At 32.2% G+C, this 24,056-nt stretch overlaps 1 protein-coding gene across 1 annotated transcript in view; it reads right to left on the minus strand.

The window, feature by feature from the left end:
• LOC123681100 (ribonuclease P protein subunit p25-like protein) overlaps window positions 1–23,403 on the minus strand; it is a 41,853-nt gene extending 18,450 nt beyond the window's left edge. The window contains exons 1-3 of the mRNA XM_045619306.1: window positions 23,141–23,403; window positions 22,897–23,087; window positions 18,772–18,888 (exon numbers count right to left, since the gene is read on the minus strand). Of these exons, the coding sequence (XP_045475262.1) occupies window positions 18,772–18,888; window positions 22,897–23,087; window positions 23,141–23,236 (404 nt within the window). The 5' untranslated portion in view covers window positions 23,237–23,403. The remainder of the gene's footprint in view (window positions 1–18,771; window positions 18,889–22,896; window positions 23,088–23,140) is intronic.
• Between the last annotated feature and the right edge of the window lie 653 nt (window positions 23,404–24,056).

Consider the following 24,056-nt stretch of genomic DNA (forward strand, 5'->3'; position numbering starts at 1 on the left):
AATTTCAGGGATTGCCGATAGATCGATAAAGCTGACATCACCAAAATATCGTATCGAGACAATAAAAAAAGCAAAGAAAATCCTAAATCAAAATAACTATCCATCAAATCTAATAGAAAAAATATTTAAAAACAGAATTCATTCAGCTTATAATACCATCGAAAACGAAGCCACAAAAGGAAACAAAAAATATGTAGCAATTCCATACGTGAAAAATTTATCAGAAAAAATTAATTACATATTCAAAGACACGGACATAAAAATTGCACATAAATCCAAAAACAATTTGAAACATCTCTACACCAAGCTAAAATCCAAAATTCCAAAAGATAAAATATCCAATTGTGTTTACAAACTAAAATGCAAGGAATGTTCAGGAGTTTACATAGGCCAAACAACCCAATATATAAAAGAAAGAATCAACGGCCACAAATATGCAAAAAATTCTACAGCCTTAAAGAAACATGAATTAACAACTAACCATGGGTTCGACTTCGACAACTGTGAAATCTTACACAAAGAAACCAACAGCAAAATTAGGACTTTTCTGGAAATGATTTACATTCAAAAGGAAAAAAACTCTATAAACGACAGAACCGACCTGAAAAATTTAGCAAAAATTTACCATAACATCCTGCAATAATATAAAACCTATCTGGAGGAGGCATCTGTGACTACAATTGTAAAACAAAATCAAAATGAAATGAAAACTTCAATAACATATTTATTAATATAGATAGATAAACACAGATGGCAATTCAAGTGATAAACTGGAGAACTGCATTGTCAAGAATTAAACAAATCAAATTTTATTTGACAGTACCCTCGTAAAGATTAAATTTTATTGATTTGACTTGTACAATTTTTATTATAGGAATATTGCTAGACTAGTAAGTTAACATAGACATAAGGGAAAAAAAAAAAAAAAAATGAATAATAATCAATTTTAATTAATTTTAGATGTTGATGTCCAACTGTTATTATATACAATCTTGAAAAAGGCTTATTTACGCCGAAACATATGTCGATTTCACTGAATAAAATATAAATATTTGAATTTTAATGTGCTCTAAACCCAAGAAAATTACACTTTCAATATATATATATATATATATACAGGGTGAGTCTTTGACTTGTACATATATTTTAACCCAAGATTCCTGAGGTCAAAAGAAACACTTTTTTCCTTTACCATTTTTTCTAATTCGGCCCGGTTAAAAAGATACAGGCTGTTGAAAATCGTTAAAAAAATGTGATTTTCGGCTATATCTCGTAAATGGTTGTATCGAAGGAAATGATTTTTGAAATATAGCTTTTTTTTGATGTGATACATCTTCTCCGAACACCAGATTCCATACACATTCTTCTGTTTCTTTGTTATGAACATAACATACCATAAAAATACCAGAAATTCGAAGAAACCAACTCTTAATAGTAATTTGAACGTTCATTGAAGAATATTTGGCTAATTTGAAAAATAAAAGTATTCTTCATATTTTCTCGTACAAAGCGCCGTTTTCGAATAACTTGATCTTAAAAAAAAAAAATTATCTGTGAAATTCAAAAAATTGGGTACTTTGGCTGAATGCAACTCTGTTCTATTGTGGAAAAAAAACCACAGAAATGAATATTTAGTATGAAGTCATGTCTCAGATTTAAGAATTGAAGTACTAGCCAACTTAGTTTGAAAATGAAGTTATTTGAATAAGCTCACCTCAACTCCTCGATTTGATTAAAAATCACTGAGCTTTGGCACAGCTCTGATAATAAGAAGATACTTCACTAAAATCAACATTCTTTTTGAAAAGTCCAGATTATTCATAAAACCCATGTTTAAAAAAGTTTTCACAAAATAGTCCCATTATAATGACAACAATCAATATCCCACTAAAGACTGCTGCTATCGAACAATACTGTATTCTTCTTCGGCTCATTCAAACTCACATCGAAACATATCACTAGGACTAGGTACATACTAGACAAATTTTCATGTGATTGAGATTGAATACTTTTATTCTTTTGCTATTCCATAAATTCATCCTAAGAGCTTATGATTGACATACTTCCAAGAGGGCCATAATTGTTTTAATGTGAAAACAAATTAGGCGAGTTGAAAGAAACCAAATATTCTATTGTGGATATTTACATTGAATACTTCTCATTTATTTTCAATGCCAAAATCAAGATGAATTAAGTGGTAAAGTTGGCTATAATGTAGGTACACATTAACAACAAATTTGATTACAAGTGGAGTCTAACATTTTCCATTGATTACAGAGCCAGAATATTTTACATATTTCCATATTTTCATACTGATGGTTTCAAAAATATTGATGCATTTCAATATTTTTATGAGATAGTTGGAACAAATCAAATGCTTCATTTCATAACAAATATCTTATAACAATAACAGTGTAAACTGTAAATGAAAATTTTAGGTTAGAACTTAGAACATAGATTATTCGAACCGAACTGCTGTGTTTATATTTGGCATCACTCGAAATTTGAAATTCAAACTTAAAACCACAGATTACTATAGTCTGTGTTAGATCTTTCATAGATGAATATTATTTGTCGTGCCTTGGTGGCAGCAGTGGGATGGTTCCCGACTGCCAAAGCTAAGGTACCGGGTTCGAATCCCGGCAAGGGCATGGATGTTTAGTGGTTGTCAAGTCTTTGAGAAATAATAAAAATTGTATGTTGACGTAAGGATAAATGAGAATGTGAGTTGAATGTAATACATGTGAGAAAATTAGGAGAAATCCAACATATTTGTGACTGGGTACATAACCAAAGGTTGAGCCCAATAAGCGAGAAAGAATGAATGAATGAATGAATATTATTTATTTGAGATATTAAGGTTAATTCTTGCACGAAAAATAAACAACGATATCATATAAATGAAATATAATGAATGAATGGATATGAGTATCAGAGCTAATATGGGTGGTAGCGAGCTCAATTCGTTATAATTATCGAAAATGAAATAGAAATCAAGAGAAGAATATTTAATCTTTAGCGTCAACGAAATTGGAATAACTCATTTATTTGATTATAAACACTACTTTGTTCAACAAATGGAATGTTAAACGTGAGTTTATGATGGTTTTTCTAATTTAGTAGCTTATTTCCAAGGTTCAAGAGGTATATCTTATGCTTGAGAAAACTTCAGTGTTCCGGTTTTCAGGGGTGAATTAGCTCATTTTGAAAATTTAAAATGGCTATATCTTTTTAACAGGGCCGAATCGGAAAAAATGGTAAATGAAAAAAGTGTTTCTTTTGACCTCAAGAACCTTCGGTTAAAATATATGTACAAGTCAAAGACTCACCCTGTATATATATATATATATATATATATATATATATATATATATATATATATATATATATATATATATATATATATATATATATATATATATATATATATATATATATATATATATATATATATATATATATATATATATATATATATATATATATATATATATATATATATATATATATATATATATATATATATATATATATATCTATATATATATATATATATATATCTACCTATTTACTGTATATATATATATATATATATATATATATATATATATATATCTATATATATATATATAGATTTGTTTGACCGCTTATACAGACCCGAATCGATATACTCTACCGACTTTTCAGTCCAAAACTGACGTTGTCAGACCCGACTCCGGGTCTGGTAGCGTTTAACCATATATTTTTGATCAGGGACGTTCGGGGATGCCAGGGATAAATTTTCAGCCGGGTGTGAAAAATCGGTGAAACATCATAATATATACAGAAAACTTCAGGGTTCGGCCAGTGCGAGGGCGCTTATATCGAGAGTAACACGCTGTATATAATTGATATATTCGATCGACTACTCCAGACCCTAAATATGACAACGCTGTAGATTGTATATAAACTTAAACCTCACACTCCGCACTGCTTATACAAACCCGGTATATAGGACCGACGTCGATAGAAATCATTTTTTATTTGTTCTTATAGAGCTCGTAAATCGGATATTCCATTTTTCTGAAATATACATCTAAAAACCATACGATTTGAAGCTTATACAAACCCGGTACATTGAATCGACGTCATGAGAATTGGATAGTGATCCTTTCGATTATGAAACTAGCAGTCATACTTGAAGAATTTATTAAAACTAATAGTATTTTTCCATAGGTAGTCGTTGTGATAAATGCTTTCTTTTAGAGAACTTGGAATTCTGCTTGAGGGAACAGAGATACATGAAAAATTTTATGAGTGGTACAAATTTTCTTATTAACTTGAATGAAACGCATACGTGAACGTAAGAGGTTCTTTCATATACAATTTTTTTAAATCTGTCCCAAATGTAAAAATCCGAAGTTGATGGAGCTGTACTTCTCACTGGGCACGAAACAGGTTCTGTCATATGTATCCTTCGATAAGGAAGCAATTCGTTCAAAAATATACCAACGTTGAGCCTAGAGTATGCGGAACACTCATTCTATTGAAAAATGATTTCACGCCTATCAATCAACGAAACTTCCAGAAAAGAAATTTCTTATCTGTTTCCGAAAATTCTTCATAATTTTCCTGCCTATGATTGCACGAAACTAGTGAATGCGGAACTTTCTCTTGAGAAAAAAAGAAGTAAATTCGCCAGATTCGAAAATATTTCTGGCAAATCAAAAGTTGCATGCCAAACATACTATTCAACCTCAAAGCGAAATAATTATCGAATTGGGATCAACGTGGAAAATGAAGAAGAAAAATGAACTAAGGTAGAAAATCTTTTAAGAATCAAAAGAACTTCAAATTGAGGGTTATCAATAAATATGACTCAAACGACCGCAAATGAGTCATACCAACTTATTCTCCACGGTTCAAGTCTTATTTGGAATCATCCTGTATAGAACTTGAGTTATTGTGTAGTGCAGCATGTTTTTCTGCTTGTTACAGGAGAGCTGCATGCGATCATCACTTTGATCTTCGGATTTTGAAAAAAAAATTATCAAGCAATTGAATTCGAATATTTGATGAGTAATTGTCGTTCGAAATCGATTCTGTCGGGCGCAGACATAATGAGTATAGAATCAAGTTTAATGATTTATGACTACCTATGATATAACTTCATTTTATATTGTTTTGTATGAACAATGAAAATATTATATAAATGAACCGAATACAAACCATGCTTCACAATCAAAACTATGTTGGAAATGATGGCCAATCATAAAAAGAACGGTTTGAATTCAATCAATTAGGAGTGTTAAGGAAGAATACAATAGATTGGTTTAGTGTTATGAGGAGATATTGAACGTTTTCTGTGAAATTCATAGGAATATCGAAACTAAAAAGAATGAATCAAAATAAAATCATTGATATAAATGTTATATCGATAACTGGAATGATCTAATTCTTAGTTACAACTAGTTGAATGAAATAAATATTCTTAGAATTTGTCTCAGAACTGAAATCATCTGGAAAAATAAGAATGTGTGAGTGAAATAGATATTGTGAGCGGGTACTTGATTCATTGAAAATATAATTATAATAAAAACTGAAAATATCACATAACTGCAAGTCTGCAAATAAGGTTTAAAAATAACAAAACAAAAATAAAATGAATACTTTTCAGTCTCAAACAAATATTTTCAATTACACTCTATTTTTGCTAGTATTCTTTATATACCAGGATTTTAATTCGAACTCGGGCATCATTCTGGAAACTTGGCGAATGCATGGAAATGAATTCCATACATTCATGTTTTCTGGGAGGATTCTTATTCCTTACATGATTCTTGAAGTGTATTAGTACTAATTGCTTCTCCTCTCCTGACCTTATATGGCGTTTTACTTCTTTGAGTGATCACGTCAGTTGATGAGCCTTGAAATATAAGTATCAAATATAAGATTTCTGGGCTTTTCACGGCCATTATCTGAAACAGAACCTATATAAAACATTTAATATTCCTGCATATTGAGAAGGTGTACACTCTGTTTGTGAGGTGCGAATCAAATTTTGCCTCAGATATAAACATTAATTATTGAACTGTTCAAAATAATCATCATTCGTTTTTCATTACAATAAATATTGGAAGTCATAACACAAACATGTATTTTGTTAGATGTAAATCAGAAAAATTTCTATGAAAAATAACAATTCTTTTTCTTTCTAAACATATATAACACTGAATATAAATTATTCATCAAACTTAAAGAATCATCGAAAGTTTTACTTTCACATGGCAAATGACTTATTGAAATCTGTGGACTTCAGATAAGGGAAATTGTCCGTGGCCACCAAGATTTACTATCGTTAGATTTGTTCCTTTGGTCACATTCAAAGAGTATCATTCATCAGTTGAAAAATTTCGAAATAAATTATCCGGCACTGTTAAATTCAGAGAACTTGGTGGCCACCGAATATATCTGAAGTTCACAGATTATAATGGATAGGCTTTAGGGTGACTTGCTATGTGGAACTGAATTTTTTGATTATTTATATAGTTGGATGAGCAATTTATATTCCATGTTATCATTATGAAAAGGAAATAAAAAGCGATTTCATTTCTCATAGAAATTTTTTCGATTAACATTCAAAAACCACAAGATTGTATCACATCTATAATAACTAACAGGAATAAAAAATGATTACACAAATAGATTCTACTGAAAAAAGCTCCTGTAGAATGTTTTTGCTTCATTACAATAGTACCAATGATAAGAATGGTATGGGAACTTTTCTTTATACTCCATTTTCAACTTTCTTTGTGTAGCTTGAAAACAGATATACAGAAGGGCCGACCAAGAAACAGATGAATGGACGGACATACAGACGTACGAAAAGATAATCAGACATACGGATGGAATGTCATACATACATACAGACAAACGGGCATATGGACGGAAGGACAGACAATGAATTGACTTATGATTTTTCATCAGGGATTCGCAACTCTATCGTTTGAGATAATTTTCGGCTTAACATTCGAAAACGAAAACTTTCCTCGAAAAACGAGCGCGCAAGTACTATTTTTCTAATCTTTAACATTCTGTGTGATTCGAATTAGGAATGCATGTATGAGGTTCTAAGAAAAAATTAAAATTTTCTTGGTTAGGAATAACTTTCGATATACTTACACAATCTCCCAATCTATAATGATGACCCATCGATGCACATTGCTTATTTAAATGAACCTCTCTTTCAAAGTCGATACCTACAGAACAGATTATCAGTTGTTTCATAATTTGTATCACTAAAATTAGTGAGGCAATAATGAGTTATTGCTTCGAACAATATCATAATCTAAAGAAATTGTCTCATGGAGTATTCATAATCTATTCTATTTAAAAATATAATAATAATTTTTACTATGCAGTTGCTGCGCGCGGACATTGTTCCTTCACATCTCAACACAACTCATACCAATTAAACGATACCACAATAACACAAAAATTTCGAGCCCTTTTGTATATCGAATAAACAAGATCGGACCCAAATGCGAGAACGCCCCACTCTGTATATAATTGTTATGGTCAATCAACGTCTCCATTCCCTCAATGTGGTCGACCGCAGATGAAAGGCAACGATTTCAATATTAGATATTTTATCTTATCTGTATATAAACCTAAAACTAACACTTGGCTACTCATACAAGCCCGGTAAAAACGGCTGTCGTCATGAGAAATGCTCATTTCGAATTGTCTGTACCCAGATCGAAAATGAAATATTTAAACTATTTGCATTATATGCAGGTGATGTATGTAAGGAAGGAAAACGACTTCATGATTTGATTCTTGTATGAAAATTAGAAGGAGTAGTTCAATTATTTTTCGAAATCAGCCTCATTTCCAAGATACATTCCGTACAGCTCTAATAGTGTGTTGGCGAGTTTATGGTTATTGATATTTGTAACTGCTCTGAATAAACATCTAATACAATTACTCTACATAATGTCCGAAATTATTTTTGTGAAGATGATATTTCAGACATATAATCAGACTTTGGAAAAGAATATCGAAAGAGTAGAGTAGAGTAGATACTTTTTTTGAAATAAATCGATGCTTACGAGTATATCTGACCACTTTCAATACAGACACACGAAATCTTAGAATATTTCATTCTATGGTGCACTAACTCATTGACATAAAATGAGAAGAAGAATTTTTTCGAATGACCAACAATTTTTCATTCTCATACGATTTTGATGGAACAAAGCGTAGATGTTGTTTGTTGTTGTGAAATAAATAAATTAATCACTTTATTTCCATATACAGTTGATACGCCTTCTAATTTTCATACAGGAATCAAATCATGAAGTCATTTTCCTTCCTTACATATGATACATCACCTTCATATAATGTAAATAGCTTAAATATATGATTTACGAGCTGCGTACAAAAAATTCCAGAAGAGTATTTCTCATGACGACGCCCGTATTTACTGGGCTTGTATAAGTAGCCAAGTGTTACTTTCAGGTCCATATACAGAAAAGATGAAATATCTAATATGGAAATAGTTGCCTTTTATTTTCGGCCTACCACATTGAGGGACTGGAGACGTTGATTGACCATAACAATTATATACAGAGTGGGGCGTTCTCGCATGTCGAGTTCGATCTTGATTATTCGATATAAAAAGGGCGCGAAATGTTCGTGTTATTGTAGCATCGTTTAATTGGTATAAGTCGTGTTAAGAAGTGAAGGAACAATGTCCGCGCGCAGCAACTGCATAGTAAAAATTGCGACAGGAATGGGTATTATTATTATTACATTTTTTTATAGAATAGATTCTGATTACTCCATGAGACAATTTCATTAGTTCATGATATTGTTTGAAGCAATAACTCATCATTTTCTCACTAATTTTAGTGATACAAATTATGAATCAACTGAAATCTATTCTGCAGGTATCGACATTGAAAGAGAGGTTCATTGAAATAAGCAATGTGCACCGATGATCTAATATTGAAATCGTTGCCTTTCATCTGCGGTCAACCACATTGAGGGAATGGAGACGTTAAGTGACCATAACAATGATATACAGAGTGGGGCGTTCTCGTATTTGGGTCCGATCTTGTTTATTCGATATACAAAAGGGCTCGAAATTTTCGTGTTATTGTGGTATCGTTTAATTGGTATGAGTTGTGTTGAGATATGAAGGAACAATGTCCGCGCGCAGCTACTGCATAGTAAAAATTGCGACAGGTATTATTATTATATTTTTAAATAGAATAGATTATGAATACTCCATGAGACAATTTCTTTAGATTATGATATTGTTCGAAGCAATAACTCATTATTGCCTCACTAATTTTAGTGATACAAATTATGAAACAACTGATAATCTGTTCTGTAGGTATCGACTTTGAAAGAGAGGTTCATTTAAATAAGCAATGTGCATCGATGGGTCATCATCACAGATTGGAAGATAGTGTTAATATATTTAAAGTTATTCCTAGCCAAGAGTATTTTAATTTTTCCCTAGGACCCCATACATGCATTTCTAATTCGAATTACACAGAATGTTAAAGATGAGAAAAATAGTTCTTGCGCGCTCGTTTTTCGAGGAAAGTTTTCGTTTTCGCATAATAAGCCGAAAATTATCTGAAACAATAGAGTTTCGACTCCCAGATGAAAAATCATAGGTCAAATTCTTTGTCTGTCCTTCCGTCTGTATGCCTTTTTGTCTGTATGTATGTCATTCCATCCGTATGTCTGTTAACATGATATATAAATTGCTCATCAAACTATATAAAAAGCCTCTCAATTTATTATTGCCAGGTATTTTCTTTTCAATATTTTTCAACTGATGAATGGTGCTCTTCAAATGTGATCAAAGGGACAAATCTAACGATGTTAAATTCATAGATCTTGGTGCCCACCGACAATTCACATTATCTGAAGTCCACAGATTTTAATATGATATTTGACATGTGAAAGTTAAACTTTCGATAATTTTTGAAGTTTGATGAATAATTAATATTAAGTGTTTTATATGTTTCAGACGGAAAAAAATCAATTAGCATAGAAAATTTTCAGATTTACATCTGAAAAAACACACGATTGTATTATGATTTCAAAACTTAATTGCAACGAAAAATAAATGATGACTATTTTGAGCAGTTCAATAGTTAATTTCTGTTTTATATCTGAGGCCAAATATGATTTGTTCCTCACAAACAGAGTGTACCGGGTGGGCAAATTTCGATGTTTTAGCACTACAACTTTTAAACCTGAGGTGATAGACAAAATCTGATACCCTATACTCGGTCTCTTTTTCTGAGAAAATAGCAAGAGTTGTATTCATTTTTGGCCACCTGCTTTTATTTTCGAGTTATAAACGAAAATTGGAAAAATGGCGATATCGAAAAACTTTTATATTTCCGCTAATACTGATGCTAGAGCTCCGAAATTAAAACATTATATAGGCACTTTTTTACGTAGAATCCAGTTATGTTTTTTCAAAGGGGAACACTAAATTTCTGTGTCATTTCTTGAAAGCTTAATTTTTCCTGATTTCAAAAATATATAACATTGTGTGGTTTGAATCAAAATAAATAACAGAAAATGGTCAAAAATCTTTTTTTAACTAAGAGTCTCAATATTTAACTTTAATTTTGGGTCGAAGCTTCGTAATTAATGACCCTTTTGAAAAAACAAGACCGCTACTGGATTTTACGTGAAAAAGTGCCTCGATAATGTTTCAATTTCAGAGCTCTATCTTCAGTATTTTCCCAATTTTCGCTTATAACTCGAAAACAAAAGAAGGTGGCCAAAAATGAATACTACTCAAGAGTAGTATTCATACTGAATCTCGGTTTTTTTTTCTGAGAAAGTAACAAGTTACTTTCTCAGAAAAAGAGACCGAGAATCGGTATGAGATTTTGTCTATGTCTAATGGTTTAAGAGTTGTAGTGCTAAAACATCGAAATTTGCCCACCCTGTACACCTATTGAAGTAGGCAGGAATATTAAATGTTTTATATAGGTTCTGTTTGAGATAATGGCAGTGAAAGCCCAGAATGTTTCAAAAAAAATCTAATATTTGATACTTATATTCCAAGGTTCTTCAACTGACGTGGTCACTTAAAGTGAAGAAGTAAAACAGAAACGTCATATATGGCCAGGAGAGGAGAAGAATTTAGTACTTCAAACACTTTGAGAATCATGTAAGGAATAAGAAGCCTCCCAGAAAACATAAATGTATGGAATTCATTTCCACGCATTCACCAAGTTTCCAGAATGATGACTAAGTTAGAATTTAAATCCTAGTATATATAGAATTCCAGCAAAATAGATTGTTAATAAAAATATTTCATTGAGACTGAAAAGTATTAATTATATTTTCAATGAATCAAGTACCCGATCACAATATCTATTTCACTCACATATTCTAATTTTTCCAGATGATTTCAGTTCTGAGACAAATTCTAAGAATGTTTATCGTATTCAATTTAGTTGAAACTAAGAAGTATTAGTATTGAACTTATTATAAATTAACAAAATCATAATATCCATTTTGCCATCCTTGATGTTTTCTCGCTATAATGATCGATCAAATACAACTCATCTCACAAAAGTTTCGCTGTGCTCTCATCAAACACAAGAACTCATAACCAAAATTTCAGATAACTTATTTCATCACCTAACTCCAGATTCAGACATAATATAATCGTGATTGGCGGATATATTGTAAGATATTGATATTTTCTGAATTCAATTACAATCGTTTGAGATCATTTCTACTCGATATTCGAAAATTACGGACATTATAACAAATTTTCATTCATTCAAAGTAACAGTTGAGATTATTCAATAAACATATTTCATGAAATAGCTGAACCATGCGAAAAATGCAATATTATCTTGATTTGTTCAGTTCTCAACGCCACTTATACAATTATAACAAAATGGTATATCGAATAGACGCGTTAAGACCCTGTGATCTGACAACACCGCTGGGATCGACAAGGTGGGCTGTACATGTCAGTCGAGTATATGTGGGAATGAAAAGTCGGCGGAACGTGACGGGTCTCAAAAAGAGAACAGAATATATAACTTTCTTGAATGAAAAAAAAATTTTCCCCTCTATGGATGCCTAAGGAGTTATATTTTCAAACAGCTGATTTTTCACATATACACTCCAAGAAAACACTCGGATCACATGGGTCTGAGGTAGCCTGCCAAGTATAACGGGACTGAATACGTCTGTTGGATAAATATATATATATATATATATATATATATCTATATATATATATATATATATATATATATATATATATATATATATCTACCTATTTACTTCGCCTTGAATGCTGTTCTCTGTCCAAAATGAAATATTCACGTCTATCCTTGAAAACTTACATGAAACGGAATGCTATAAGATTTGACCAATTTCCATGAAAATCTCAACAAAACGCAAAGATACCATCAGAAAAGGGCGTTTCGTACTATTTCAATCCATTCTTTGCTTGAATATCTCGTTGAAAACACCTCAAATAACCAAAATAACTCCTGTAGAAGCTTCAGCAAACCAATGTATTCGACTGACACAAAATGATTCTGTTTGAAAATATCATCGAATATACCTCGAAAAACGGATATGAATCGAATCTGAATAATCTTTTCTTGCATGTTTCCTCTGAATTCGTCCAAAATTTTAGTCGAATATCATCTGACGTTTCGTATTTATAATTTGGGGCGTTCCTACTCTGAATGCCATCGATGGATGATATCGGGGAACACAGATTTAAGAGAAACGTCAAAATGTTACCTAAATTACACATTTTTGCGTGAATTTTTCGAGAAAACAAAGACGAATATCGAAAAAAATGCTCCGTTACTTTTCCAGTTCATCTTTCGTGCATCAGATTGAGCAAAAACATCTCGTCCCGACGTTATCCTACGCCCGATCTCGTTTTTAGAAGTTTTCACTTTTCGACGAAATAGTAATTTACGTAACAAGTCCGAAAAATAGGGTTTTTTTGGACGAATAGACAAAATTCCAGGACGAGCGTAAGCGAGTCCTGGAAGTCTGTGAGTCCAAAAAAACCATTTTCGGGCGTGTTGCGTACAATATTTTTTCGGCAACCATGTAGAATAACACTATCGCTGCTGCTTTCCATATTTTATTGCGATTGCGATCAAAATACATGCAAATTTTTGACAACTAATTTCATATGAACTGTCAGCCGTTATCTCGGTTGCTATGGATTCTATGATTCTTTTCCGGCCTAGTCCGGGAAGTACGTACTTTCCGGACTAGGCCGGGAAATGCTACTTTCTCAGAGAAAAAGCGTCCGGGAATTGAGCACTTTCCGGATGGTTGCCGAAAAATAGATTTTTTTGTCGAGTTTGAGAATAATTATAAAATGATCGGGGTACTTGTGCCGAAAAACCCAGGTACCGTAAGAAAATTCCGTCTTTCCCCTTTCGAAACGTATTATCGCGTCCCATCTACTCCCCTCCGAACGATCGAAAAAAGTCTAAACTTTACGGACCTTTTGAAAAAACGCGTTTCTTTCCCCTTTCCCCCCCCTCCATAATTCTGTTTTGTCGATTAGTACAGTCCATTCAGGAATTATTGACATCGAAGTAGGCCATGAACGTCTAGTCGCGGCTTTATTTCTGGTTACAAAAATATTTAAATTATTTTCATCATTTTTGAATCCGAAAGATCCTGAATTTTCGAAATTACGATTATTACGAAGGGACGCATACAGTCATGATTTCATCAATTGAAATTCAGATTATATACCGTAAAAATATAGTGAAATGCTATCTCATTTCAAGGAAATCCAATGAAGAGATATCTATTCATTTAAGAGTCGCCCATGAAAGATCCCATTGAAGATCATTGAAATATGCATATTCCTTTTCACCAAAGGCTCTTCAAAAATTGTTGCATTACTGATGGACACTGGATACCAACCTGCTTGCAAAATTCTTATCAAATAACTCTTATGGATCATTTTAACTGTGGTGTCTAAACTGGTGAAGAAAACAGAAAAAACTGGTTGATAAATTTAAATAGTGTACTAGTGTAGCTTAGTGAATGGAAGAGCCATATCATAATAAGACAGAAATAAAATTCAAAGAATCCAATTATTATATGAAAAATTTTGAGATCACAGTTGTACTGTAACTTTCAAAATTGGAACCAATTTATCAGCCGATGTGTAAATTACTTTCTAAAGTCACTATTCATTGAAACTGTTCATGGCATGAATGATTGATTAAACTTGTATGAAAAATATAGGTACTATTTGTACTCGAGTTTTCTGTCTTTTATTGAAATGTTTTTATACTAGTTTCTATTAAATTACATGAATTATTTTGCCCACAACAGCTTTAACTCACTCACTAAAAGCATTTTTGCATGAAATTATTTTTAATTTGTGAATATTAAAATTTTATTGCATTCTATTATTGTCTTCAAGTGGGTCAGAGGTGAAGAAATTCTTGAAGTTACTTTTCTGAATATATTTTTCGATTAAATACTCAGTAAAAATTCTATAAAGCAATTGGAATTTATTAGATTTTTGGATTACTCATTGAAGAACAAAAACAGATATAACAATGCTTAATTTCAATATAGAATATAAATAAACTATAGATGCAATGCCAAGACTTTGTTTAGCAATTCAATTATAAAATAATTCTCTCTTCATAGATTTATATAATCCTCATGATCACCACTGTCAAAACAAAACATCCAGGTAAAAATTCAAATATCCAGCATTCAAAATAGTGCTCCTTCTACTTTTACCCTTGAATATACTTGAAAAACATTTTGTTTTCTTTCTAGAGTCCACTGTTGAATAAATAACCAAGTTTCCTCCAGACAAATGAATTTCACATTTTGTTGCAAATATTCTCTGTATTCACCATAAAATCGTATATTTTTCTGTTTATCAATAAGAATTTTCCTTTTATTAACTGTTTTGAACTTGTAACCAATTAAGTTTATGTAATGTTGTCTTTGATTGATTAAAATCCAGATGCTTTTTGGTCAAATTTCATCCAGACTGATATATTGGTTGCTTTTGGTAACAATCAAATCATTCAATGATTCTTTGAAGGTGAAATCGTATTGCACAGGTTTTCTTCCACTAATAATCCAGGTTGTAATGACTTGCCTTCTTCTTTTTTCAAACAGTACTGTGAGAAATACTCAAATAAACTAATCAATGTGTGTTTGAAATTGATACAACTTTTAAGTTTCAAAATTTTATCGATCAAAACCATAGACCTAATATCCATGGACGTCGCGTTAGAGAGAGAAGTCGAGAGAACGAATAAGATGGAACATCGGATGGCGGTCTGTCAACTCTCTTGATTTATTGCCCTAGAGAAAGAGAACAATATACATCTCTTTCAACTCGAAGAGTTGAACGTTAAATCGTTATTCCAAATTTGAATTTCGATAATCATGGATGAATGAATGTTCTCTTTTATCCAATGAAAATTTTCTGTAGCATAATCCTTTTCGAAATAAAAATATTATTCCGAATTTGCTTCTATTTAGTCTCATGAAAAATATTGAGAATTTTTCTACCTGAAGTAAAAGAAATATTACCGATTCAAAAGATGATTGAATCGAATATTACTTATCTTCACCTATAGCCAATAAGAGCATTGCTGATTCCTATAAGCAATTATTTATATGTATATTATATTTCCTTGAGATATTAACGAGTCCAACTCATTGTTACATTAAATCCTGTTCTGTCCCCACAATGTCAGAAAGAAGTATGGTCTAAAATTTCTCAATTTTCCTGATTCACATGGTAGAAGTTCATCCAAATATATGCCATATTTTATTCCATCATTGAATTAGGCAAATCGAAATGATAAATATAAAAAAGTATGTAAATTTCATTCTATTCAGTTCATAAAACGTATAAATAAATATCATGTCTTTATATCTTTCAATCAGATGATTTTGACATTTGACCATCTCAGAGTAATAAATCACCTATTTTATTGCTTTTAGGTTCTTCACAGATTGCCCTCAGTAGCATCTCTGTTCGAATCAAGAGAAATCATATATTCTTCTCTCTCTAGGTCTTTCTCCTCTACGAGCTTCTGAAAAATCACGTGACACTCGGTCCATGGATATTAGGTCTATGATCAAAACCAATAACACAAACAAACTAAAATCTAACCTCCTGCCAATGACATTTCCAATGCCAACCCGAAATCTGCAATTCAAAATGTTACTGAATGAGCCAGTACCAACTTAATTTCGATTTTCCAAAGCTACCCGGGATGTCAATAATTCCTGAATGGACTGTATATATGTTGCATTTTCCCTATTTGAACCAATAAAAATGATGTTATAAATAGTCTTACCAATATAAACTGCTCTCTGCTTCCACACAGCACCGCACTGTATAAGGATGTAAGGGAACAGGGGTATAGGATTGAAATGGAACAAAATGGGATTTATACAATGCAAACTGTCCTGCTAATGAACTGTAATCCTAATATATTTAAAATGTCCGTGAATTAAACCAAAACCGTTATATTAAACACCGAAAACTTTATTCTACAAAACTTCAACTTTTCTTTCCGATAACCGATACATCTCATTAATAATCTAACGAAACATACGTCTCGATATTCCTAGAATCCGCGACGTTGCCAGAACTAAACATCATAATAACTTAAAAAGGGCTAAAACATACCCCCCCGCCCTGAAAACTCAATTTCAGTCATTTCGAAATCAAATATTCAATAATCTACCTGAGAAGATTAAGATTTTAAATGAGTTCAGATTCAGGGATGCCATAAAGCGTTTATTGATTGAAAAAGCTTATTACAGTGTGGGGGAATACTTGACAGATGGTCAATTGAGATAATCTTTGTTCACTTATTATGTTTTAAGATTATATTATATGTTTGTGTTCATTTTCTCTTAGAAATAGCTCATTAATTTGTACTTCATTATATATGACTTGTTCCATACATTCTTTGTAATGTCAAAGGGATCAATAAAGAATTATTATTATTATTATTAAATACCTTTCATGAATGAACTTGTCAAAATCATCCCCTGTTAGAAAAAAATTTCGCCAAAAAAGAAACAAAAAATTAACCTACAAAAAAAAATATATATAGTAGTCAACTCTTCTGACTACTGGGTCGGTAAAGGACATACCTTTACTACAGGTCGTGTATAGGTACCTTTTCTCGTTTTCAGCGTTACATTACGGGTGCAGTGCAGTGGTGGCGAATTTTCACACTTTAATATGACAACCGTGCCAACTTCAATATTTGAGCATTTCAAATGCCATTTCTCCAGAGTTTGTAAGGTCGTTAGATACTCTAATTTCCAGCGCTCCCAGAAATCCTGAACCATCCGGTCAATCAGTTGAAAACTATCAAGCCTATTCAACTTCCGACAAATCATACGATGGAATATATTTTAATGGTGACAATGTTAAAAAATGTGAAGGTGTTAATGCTTCCGGTGCACTTGAATCTGATGACAGACGACAAAGAGGGCGTGAATTCAATAAAGCTTCAACCTGCGTAAGAAGAGTGCTGAACTCTTCAAAAGTTAGTATCTGAGTACCTATTACCTTATAGATCAGATTCTTAGCCGATTTGACGTTGCTCTCCCACAAACCGCCCATGTGGGGTGCCCCGACCGTATTAAATTTCCACTCAATACCATTCAAAGCTAATTCATTTTGAAAAGAAGTTATAAATTGATCCGAGTTAATAAATTCATTAATTTCGCGAAGAACTTCTTTAGCACCCACAAAGTTAGTGCCCCTATCTGAATACAGAACATTACAAGTGCCCCTTCGAGATATAAACCGTTTAAAGGCTTGCAAAAAATTATCTGTAGATAAGGCACTGACGAGTTCCAAATGAACTGCTTTTACGCTCATACATACAATAAACAAACAAACATATCCCTTATATACTTGAGTTTTTCTATTTTTACCGAGTGTTATTTTGAATGGTCCAAAGTAATCTACCCCCGTTTGAGAAAACACTTTAGTTGGATTCACTCTTGAAGCAGGCAAATTCGCCATCAGAGGATAATTATTTCTAGGCTTGACCCTAAAACAACGATTACAGGCATGTATCTGCTGTCGTATAACATTACGACCACCTACTATCCAATATTTTTGTCTCAACAACGCTTCCAAAAGAAATGAACCAGTATGAAGATTTATTTTATGATAGTATTGAATTAATTTTACTGTAAAAGGATCTTTGCCTGGAAGTAGAATAGGGTGATGGCTAGTAAACTTGAGCGAAGAATTTTCTAATCAATCAACATAAAAGGACACGTTGTCACAACACCAAATCAAGTTTGGCAGACATAATTCACGAATTTAATGCGTAATTATAAATTATTTCAAAATTCGAAACGTACGATTCTAATTCATATTCCATAATCTGCCAATTTTTGTAACAGTCACACCAATTGCCAAAATACAATGCAAATGTCACTAGGATGTATAATCTGAATTTTTCATTGAATTTCGATGATATTTCACAAAACTTGAGTGAAATAGAGAAAATATAGTCTAATACTCGTTGCAGAAGACAATTCCAACACTCATGCGTTCGAAAACTAGCTCCTTCGTCGCTCGTTTTCGAATTTCGCATTCGTGTTGGAATAGGAGCCCATTCTGCAACCTGTTTTAGAATATACTATTTTAGAACAGCTACTCACATAAAAGAATATAACACTACAATAAGTGAAGAAAATTATTTTGCTCACCCTAGTTCTCTACTATCCAAGGGTTTGCTGGATAAATAAATATGCACTATAGGAAGTTTTCTCTTCACCACTATTTGATCCAGTTCTGGGACAACAGGATCCCAATATTCCTCTACTCTGAAAAACATTTGAATATGTAGATGCAGTACTTAATCACAATACCAAATTATTCATATTTCTGCTAACATTATTTTGTCAGGCTCCGGATCAGGCACGTGAAAGACTGAACACTAATTCAGCTAAACTTTATTCTTCGAATATCTTACAGAAAAGATTTCCAAAATACTTCATCTACACTCTTTTCAAAAACAATTCTCCAGTCACCATAACATCAAAAACCGACTCCTTGATCCCTTCAAACAACGGTCATAAAATATACAACATTTCATCTACTAACCATAATTAATAGTTGCAATGTTTAAAATGATAGTTAAATGTTAATCGTTTAAGGAAAAACAATACAGATTTTTTGTGAATCAACAAAAGAAAGTAATTTTCTGTGAAGCATGCTCAAGGAGTGAGGTTATTTTTTTTTATTCAATTCAAGTATAGACAGTATAGAATATGAGGAGAATTCTACTATATTAGAGCAAATGGATGAAGAAGGAATAAAGGAGCCCATTGAACAAACAACAAGAGAAAGGCTAATATCATTCAAGAACAGCAGAGAAATACAATATACAAATATAAGTAGAAAAAAAAGAATCCATGGTCATATCCCAAGAGCCAATTAGATCTAAACTGGCAGCAAACGATAAACTGTTATGACAAAGTTCAATTATTTGAGTGTAGAAATAACTAGTCACAGAGACCTTATCAGAGAAAACCGAATGCAAGCCAAATAAGGTTCAAGAATTGAGAGATCTGAGGGATCAAATTAGGAGCAAAACTAGCGAGAAGAACTCCAGTTACAGGATGTGGTGCGGTTTGGCAGAATGAGGAGACGAGCTTGAAGAGACCATGTTGACAGAATGAGTGAACTACATTCATTTTGTCCATCTGGACAAAAGGAGCTAAAATTCCAGCTTGAAAGGACTTCCTGGCAGACCTGTAGTTATTATGTTAATTGGTACAGTTTTAAAAGAACAGACTGCAATATTTTTATTATAACTTCTAATGACATCAAAACAACAACTGTCAATCGTGACATAAGGCAACTAATAGTTATTTATGCAACAAGTGCAAAAAGTGAATGTTTATTGCACTCGACGTGAAATTGTCCGACGAGACCGTTAGGCCGAGTTGGACAACACGTCGAGTGCAATAAACAATTTTTGCACAAGTTACATACAACATTTTTTCTACGTTCATGCAAAAAGCAAAAAATGATTTATTGAGGTGCGGCACTAGGTGTAGGAAAATGAAAAGCGCAACTTGAATACTTTATTATTAATATCGATTTGCATTGAAACAGGAACTAATACGTTACGAACAATTTAACTCAAACTTTATTTTTACCCTCAATGTTGAAAGTGAATGTTAATTCACTTTCACTAGATATGTTTTATAAATTTTTTATCTAAAAATTGATTTGGAAATAACGGAGAAACCACAAGATCGAATTTTTCAATCGAAATAGTTGTAATGAGATGCATGTATCAGGAGATTATTTACATAGGTCTCCAGAATCAATACGCACAAGTACCAATCCATTTTAAACAGCATATGAAACAATGCATATCTGATTGAACGCAACATTTTAATTACGAAGGGACAAACAAGAAATAATATTTTACCTAATAATGACAACAATTGCACAATGCACAGTCGACACCTCTTCTCGATATTTCAATAGATGAATATTTGAAACTGTGTTCAAGCTACCTAGGAACCTTTTTCCAAGTTCGTTTATCTTTTCGAAACTATTTGTATAAAATGAATATAGATTCGAATTTTGTAGAAATAGATGAAAAGCATAGAAATAATCAGATTGACGGAAGGACACTGCTCTTGTTATAGGAAGGCTCATCAACAGTTGAAACCATAGAAATATTGAGACTCTTAAGGAAAAAAAAGGTTTTTGACCATTTTCTGTTATTCATTTTGATACGAATCATACGATGTTATATATTTTTGAAATCAGGAAAAATTAAGCTTTCAGAAAATGGCACAAAAATCTAGTGTTCCCATTTAAAAAAACATAACTTTGGGTCATAGCCTCGTGATTAAAAACCCTTTTAAAAATACGAGCACGCCACTGGATTCTACGTAAAAAAGTGCCTGTATAATGTTTTAATTTCAGAGCTCTATCATCAGTATTAGCGGAGATATAAATGTTTTTCGATATCGCCATTTTTCCAATTTTCGCTTATAACTCGAAAACAAAAGAAGCTGGCCAAAAATGAATACTACCCTTGTTAGTTTCTCAGAAAAAGAGATCGAGAAGTGGGTATCAGATTTTGTCTATCTCCTCTGGTTCAAAAGTTGTAGTGCTAAAACATCGAAATTTGCCCACCCTGTACATCGGTATTTCCTTCAGGCTGAAATATTTGTTTTGCAACACTGAGTTTGTTTGCATGTGATTGAAGTAGAATGACAGATGAGTGCAATAAAAACTTTATTGCACTAGTGCAATGAAGAACTTCTTTTTCCACTAAATATAGTTCAATAAAGTTTTGCTTTTTGCATGAATGTAGAAAAAAATAATAAATAGCAGGAGTGCATATTAAAAATGTATTAATTCCAACACTCCTCCTCACGAACTGCTTGAGTAGAGTCCAATGCCTTTTAGTAACATAAAATGACGATTTCCATTCAAGGATTTTGTTAAAACATCAGCTAACATTTCATTGGTTCTTTTGTAGCCTATTTGAATGCCACCATTCTTCACAAGATCTCTTATCAAGTGTTCTTTTATAGAGATAATTATAATAATATTATTTCAATTATTTTTTTTTTTTTTTTTTTAACGACTTTATTCTTCAATTAGATATAACAAGGCGACATTTAGCTTGAAGGTACTCTTCTTCTGCTTCTTTTGATGCTTTTGTAAGTGACATGTACTCAGCTTCTGCTGTTGATAAGGCTATGGTTCTTTGTTTCCTTGATTCCCAACTGATTGTGGAATTGGCAAAAATAAAACAATACCCAGTGTTGGATCTTCTATCAATTTTACATGCACCCCAATCTGCATCAGCATATCCGGTTATGTCTTGTCCAGTACTCTTGAATTTTAGTTGAAAATTTTTTGTACCTTGTAAATATCTCAGAACACGTTTTGCAGCAGTCCAATGTTCTAAACTGTAGTAGTTATTAAATTGACTCAAATAACCGACTACAAAAGATATATCTGGTCGAGTTGCTGTTGATAAGTACATCAATGGTCCAATTAGATTCAGGTAGGGAATATTTTCCAATTTATCTGGGTTTCCTTTTTCCAATTTCAAGTTTTCTTCCATGGGGCTCTTTGCGGTTTTGCAATTTGACATACCAAATTTGATCAATACATCATTCATGTAGTTGGTTAGCTGTTATAATGTCAGTCTTGTTTGAATTCAATTCCAAGACAATAATTTAAAGCTCCCAAATCTCTCATATCGAAACTTGTCAAAATTTGCTGTTTTATGAAATTGAAAGTGTTTTCACCAGATGTTGCCACAATCAAATCGTCCACGTATACTGCACTAATGGCGAGTGAGGAAAAGACACTTTCACCATGAGTTAGGAACAATATTTTTCCTACTAGCGTAAATGAAACACTTTTTTTTTTTCGTCTTGATACCGACTGACGTTATAAGGAATTATAATTTTGTGCACTCAGCCGCATAAAGAAACGTTTGAATTTTATGATTGGCGCATAGATACATGCCAAAATTTTATGATTGATGCGACTCTTCAATATTTACGTGCGGAAAAAACCCTTGCTATTTACTTTCGGCATGCATATGTGTGCGGAAAGTGAATAGCAGGGCTTTTTTCCGCACAAATTTGGAAAAGTACTACCTTCCAAACGTCAATGCGTGTGGAAAGAAATACTTTCTAAATGCTAGTAAGAAAAAATATTTTTCAATCAATAATTCAATATGTGCCTATTATCTTGTATGGATTAATTGAGCATTTTCCTGGGGTGGTATAAATAACTTCAGACTGAAAAACATAAGGAAGAAATTCAATGACAAACCTTACATTTTATAACCAATTTTTGTAATCTGATGTAGTTTAAAGTTATAATTTCTTTTCATAATTTCAGCACAAGAAATGGCCTTTTCAACAGATGTTCCATATCCTGTCCAGATGCAAGATATATCGTCAATCTTATTCTCATAAAATGTCGTAACATGAGATATCACATTTCTCATTTTAGTACCTCCTCTAACCTATAATTTCATAATATGTTATAATATCCACAAAAAAAAATGGTATAACGTACCTGCATCCACAGCACATTTTGGGGAATATTCGAAATAGGAATATCTGTTAAATGCAGTGGATCTTCTACATTTCTTCCTTTAGTATAATTTTCCATATTTGCTTATTAAGAATATATATATATTATATATATTAACTCATAATACCAAAGTATTAGTTATTTGGTTAATTTATGATTTGTTTATAGTAATTTATAGGTTATTTATAGACAAATAAAGAGAAGACTGACGAGATCTTGAACGAGTCCAGTGTTACCAATGCTACTTCACTGAAAAATCCGAATTCTATGTCAAAAAATCCGAAAAAATCCACGCCATCCGAAAAAAAACGCTAGTTCATAGAATCATATATTATTTTAAAAAACTCAAAAAATTGGATATTTTCCATGAGCTCAAGTTAAAGGAAACATTTGACTGGCTTTTTCTGGTCTACAACGAAAGCAAATCAACATAAGCGCTATGCCACCTGGTGACAATCAGAGTAACTGAAAATATTGACATAGTTCTTGCATTCTGCTTTGTGTTTGTGTGATATTCTACAAATATTTATATTTTTAAATCATTTTAATGGTCATGAATCGTTCGAATCGAGAAACTGAACAATAGTTCAGTTCCTCAGTGTTCTTCCTGGGAAAAAAAAGTTCAAATATCAATTTCCATGCCCACAAACTGCTGATAAATATCGTGTTTCGGTGGAAGGGAAATTGGGGAGTAAAGTGCTGATGGATAGACAAAAAGCTTGTCAACTGAAACTCAAAATCGGTAAACCAGTGACAAGAAATATGAAAGTATGTTCCTTGCATTTTATCGAGGTAAACACGGATTACACATGAAATTTTGGGTTATTTTTATGGGGATAATCGTTTACAGATTCCAGTTCTACACAAAGTTTTTGAAAAAGACTGCTGTGCCTTCCAG

Source organism: Harmonia axyridis, chromosome 5, assembly GCF_914767665.1.
Source record: "Harmonia axyridis chromosome 5, icHarAxyr1.1, whole genome shotgun sequence".
Lineage (NCBI taxonomy): Eukaryota > Metazoa > Arthropoda > Insecta > Coleoptera > Coccinellidae > Harmonia > Harmonia axyridis.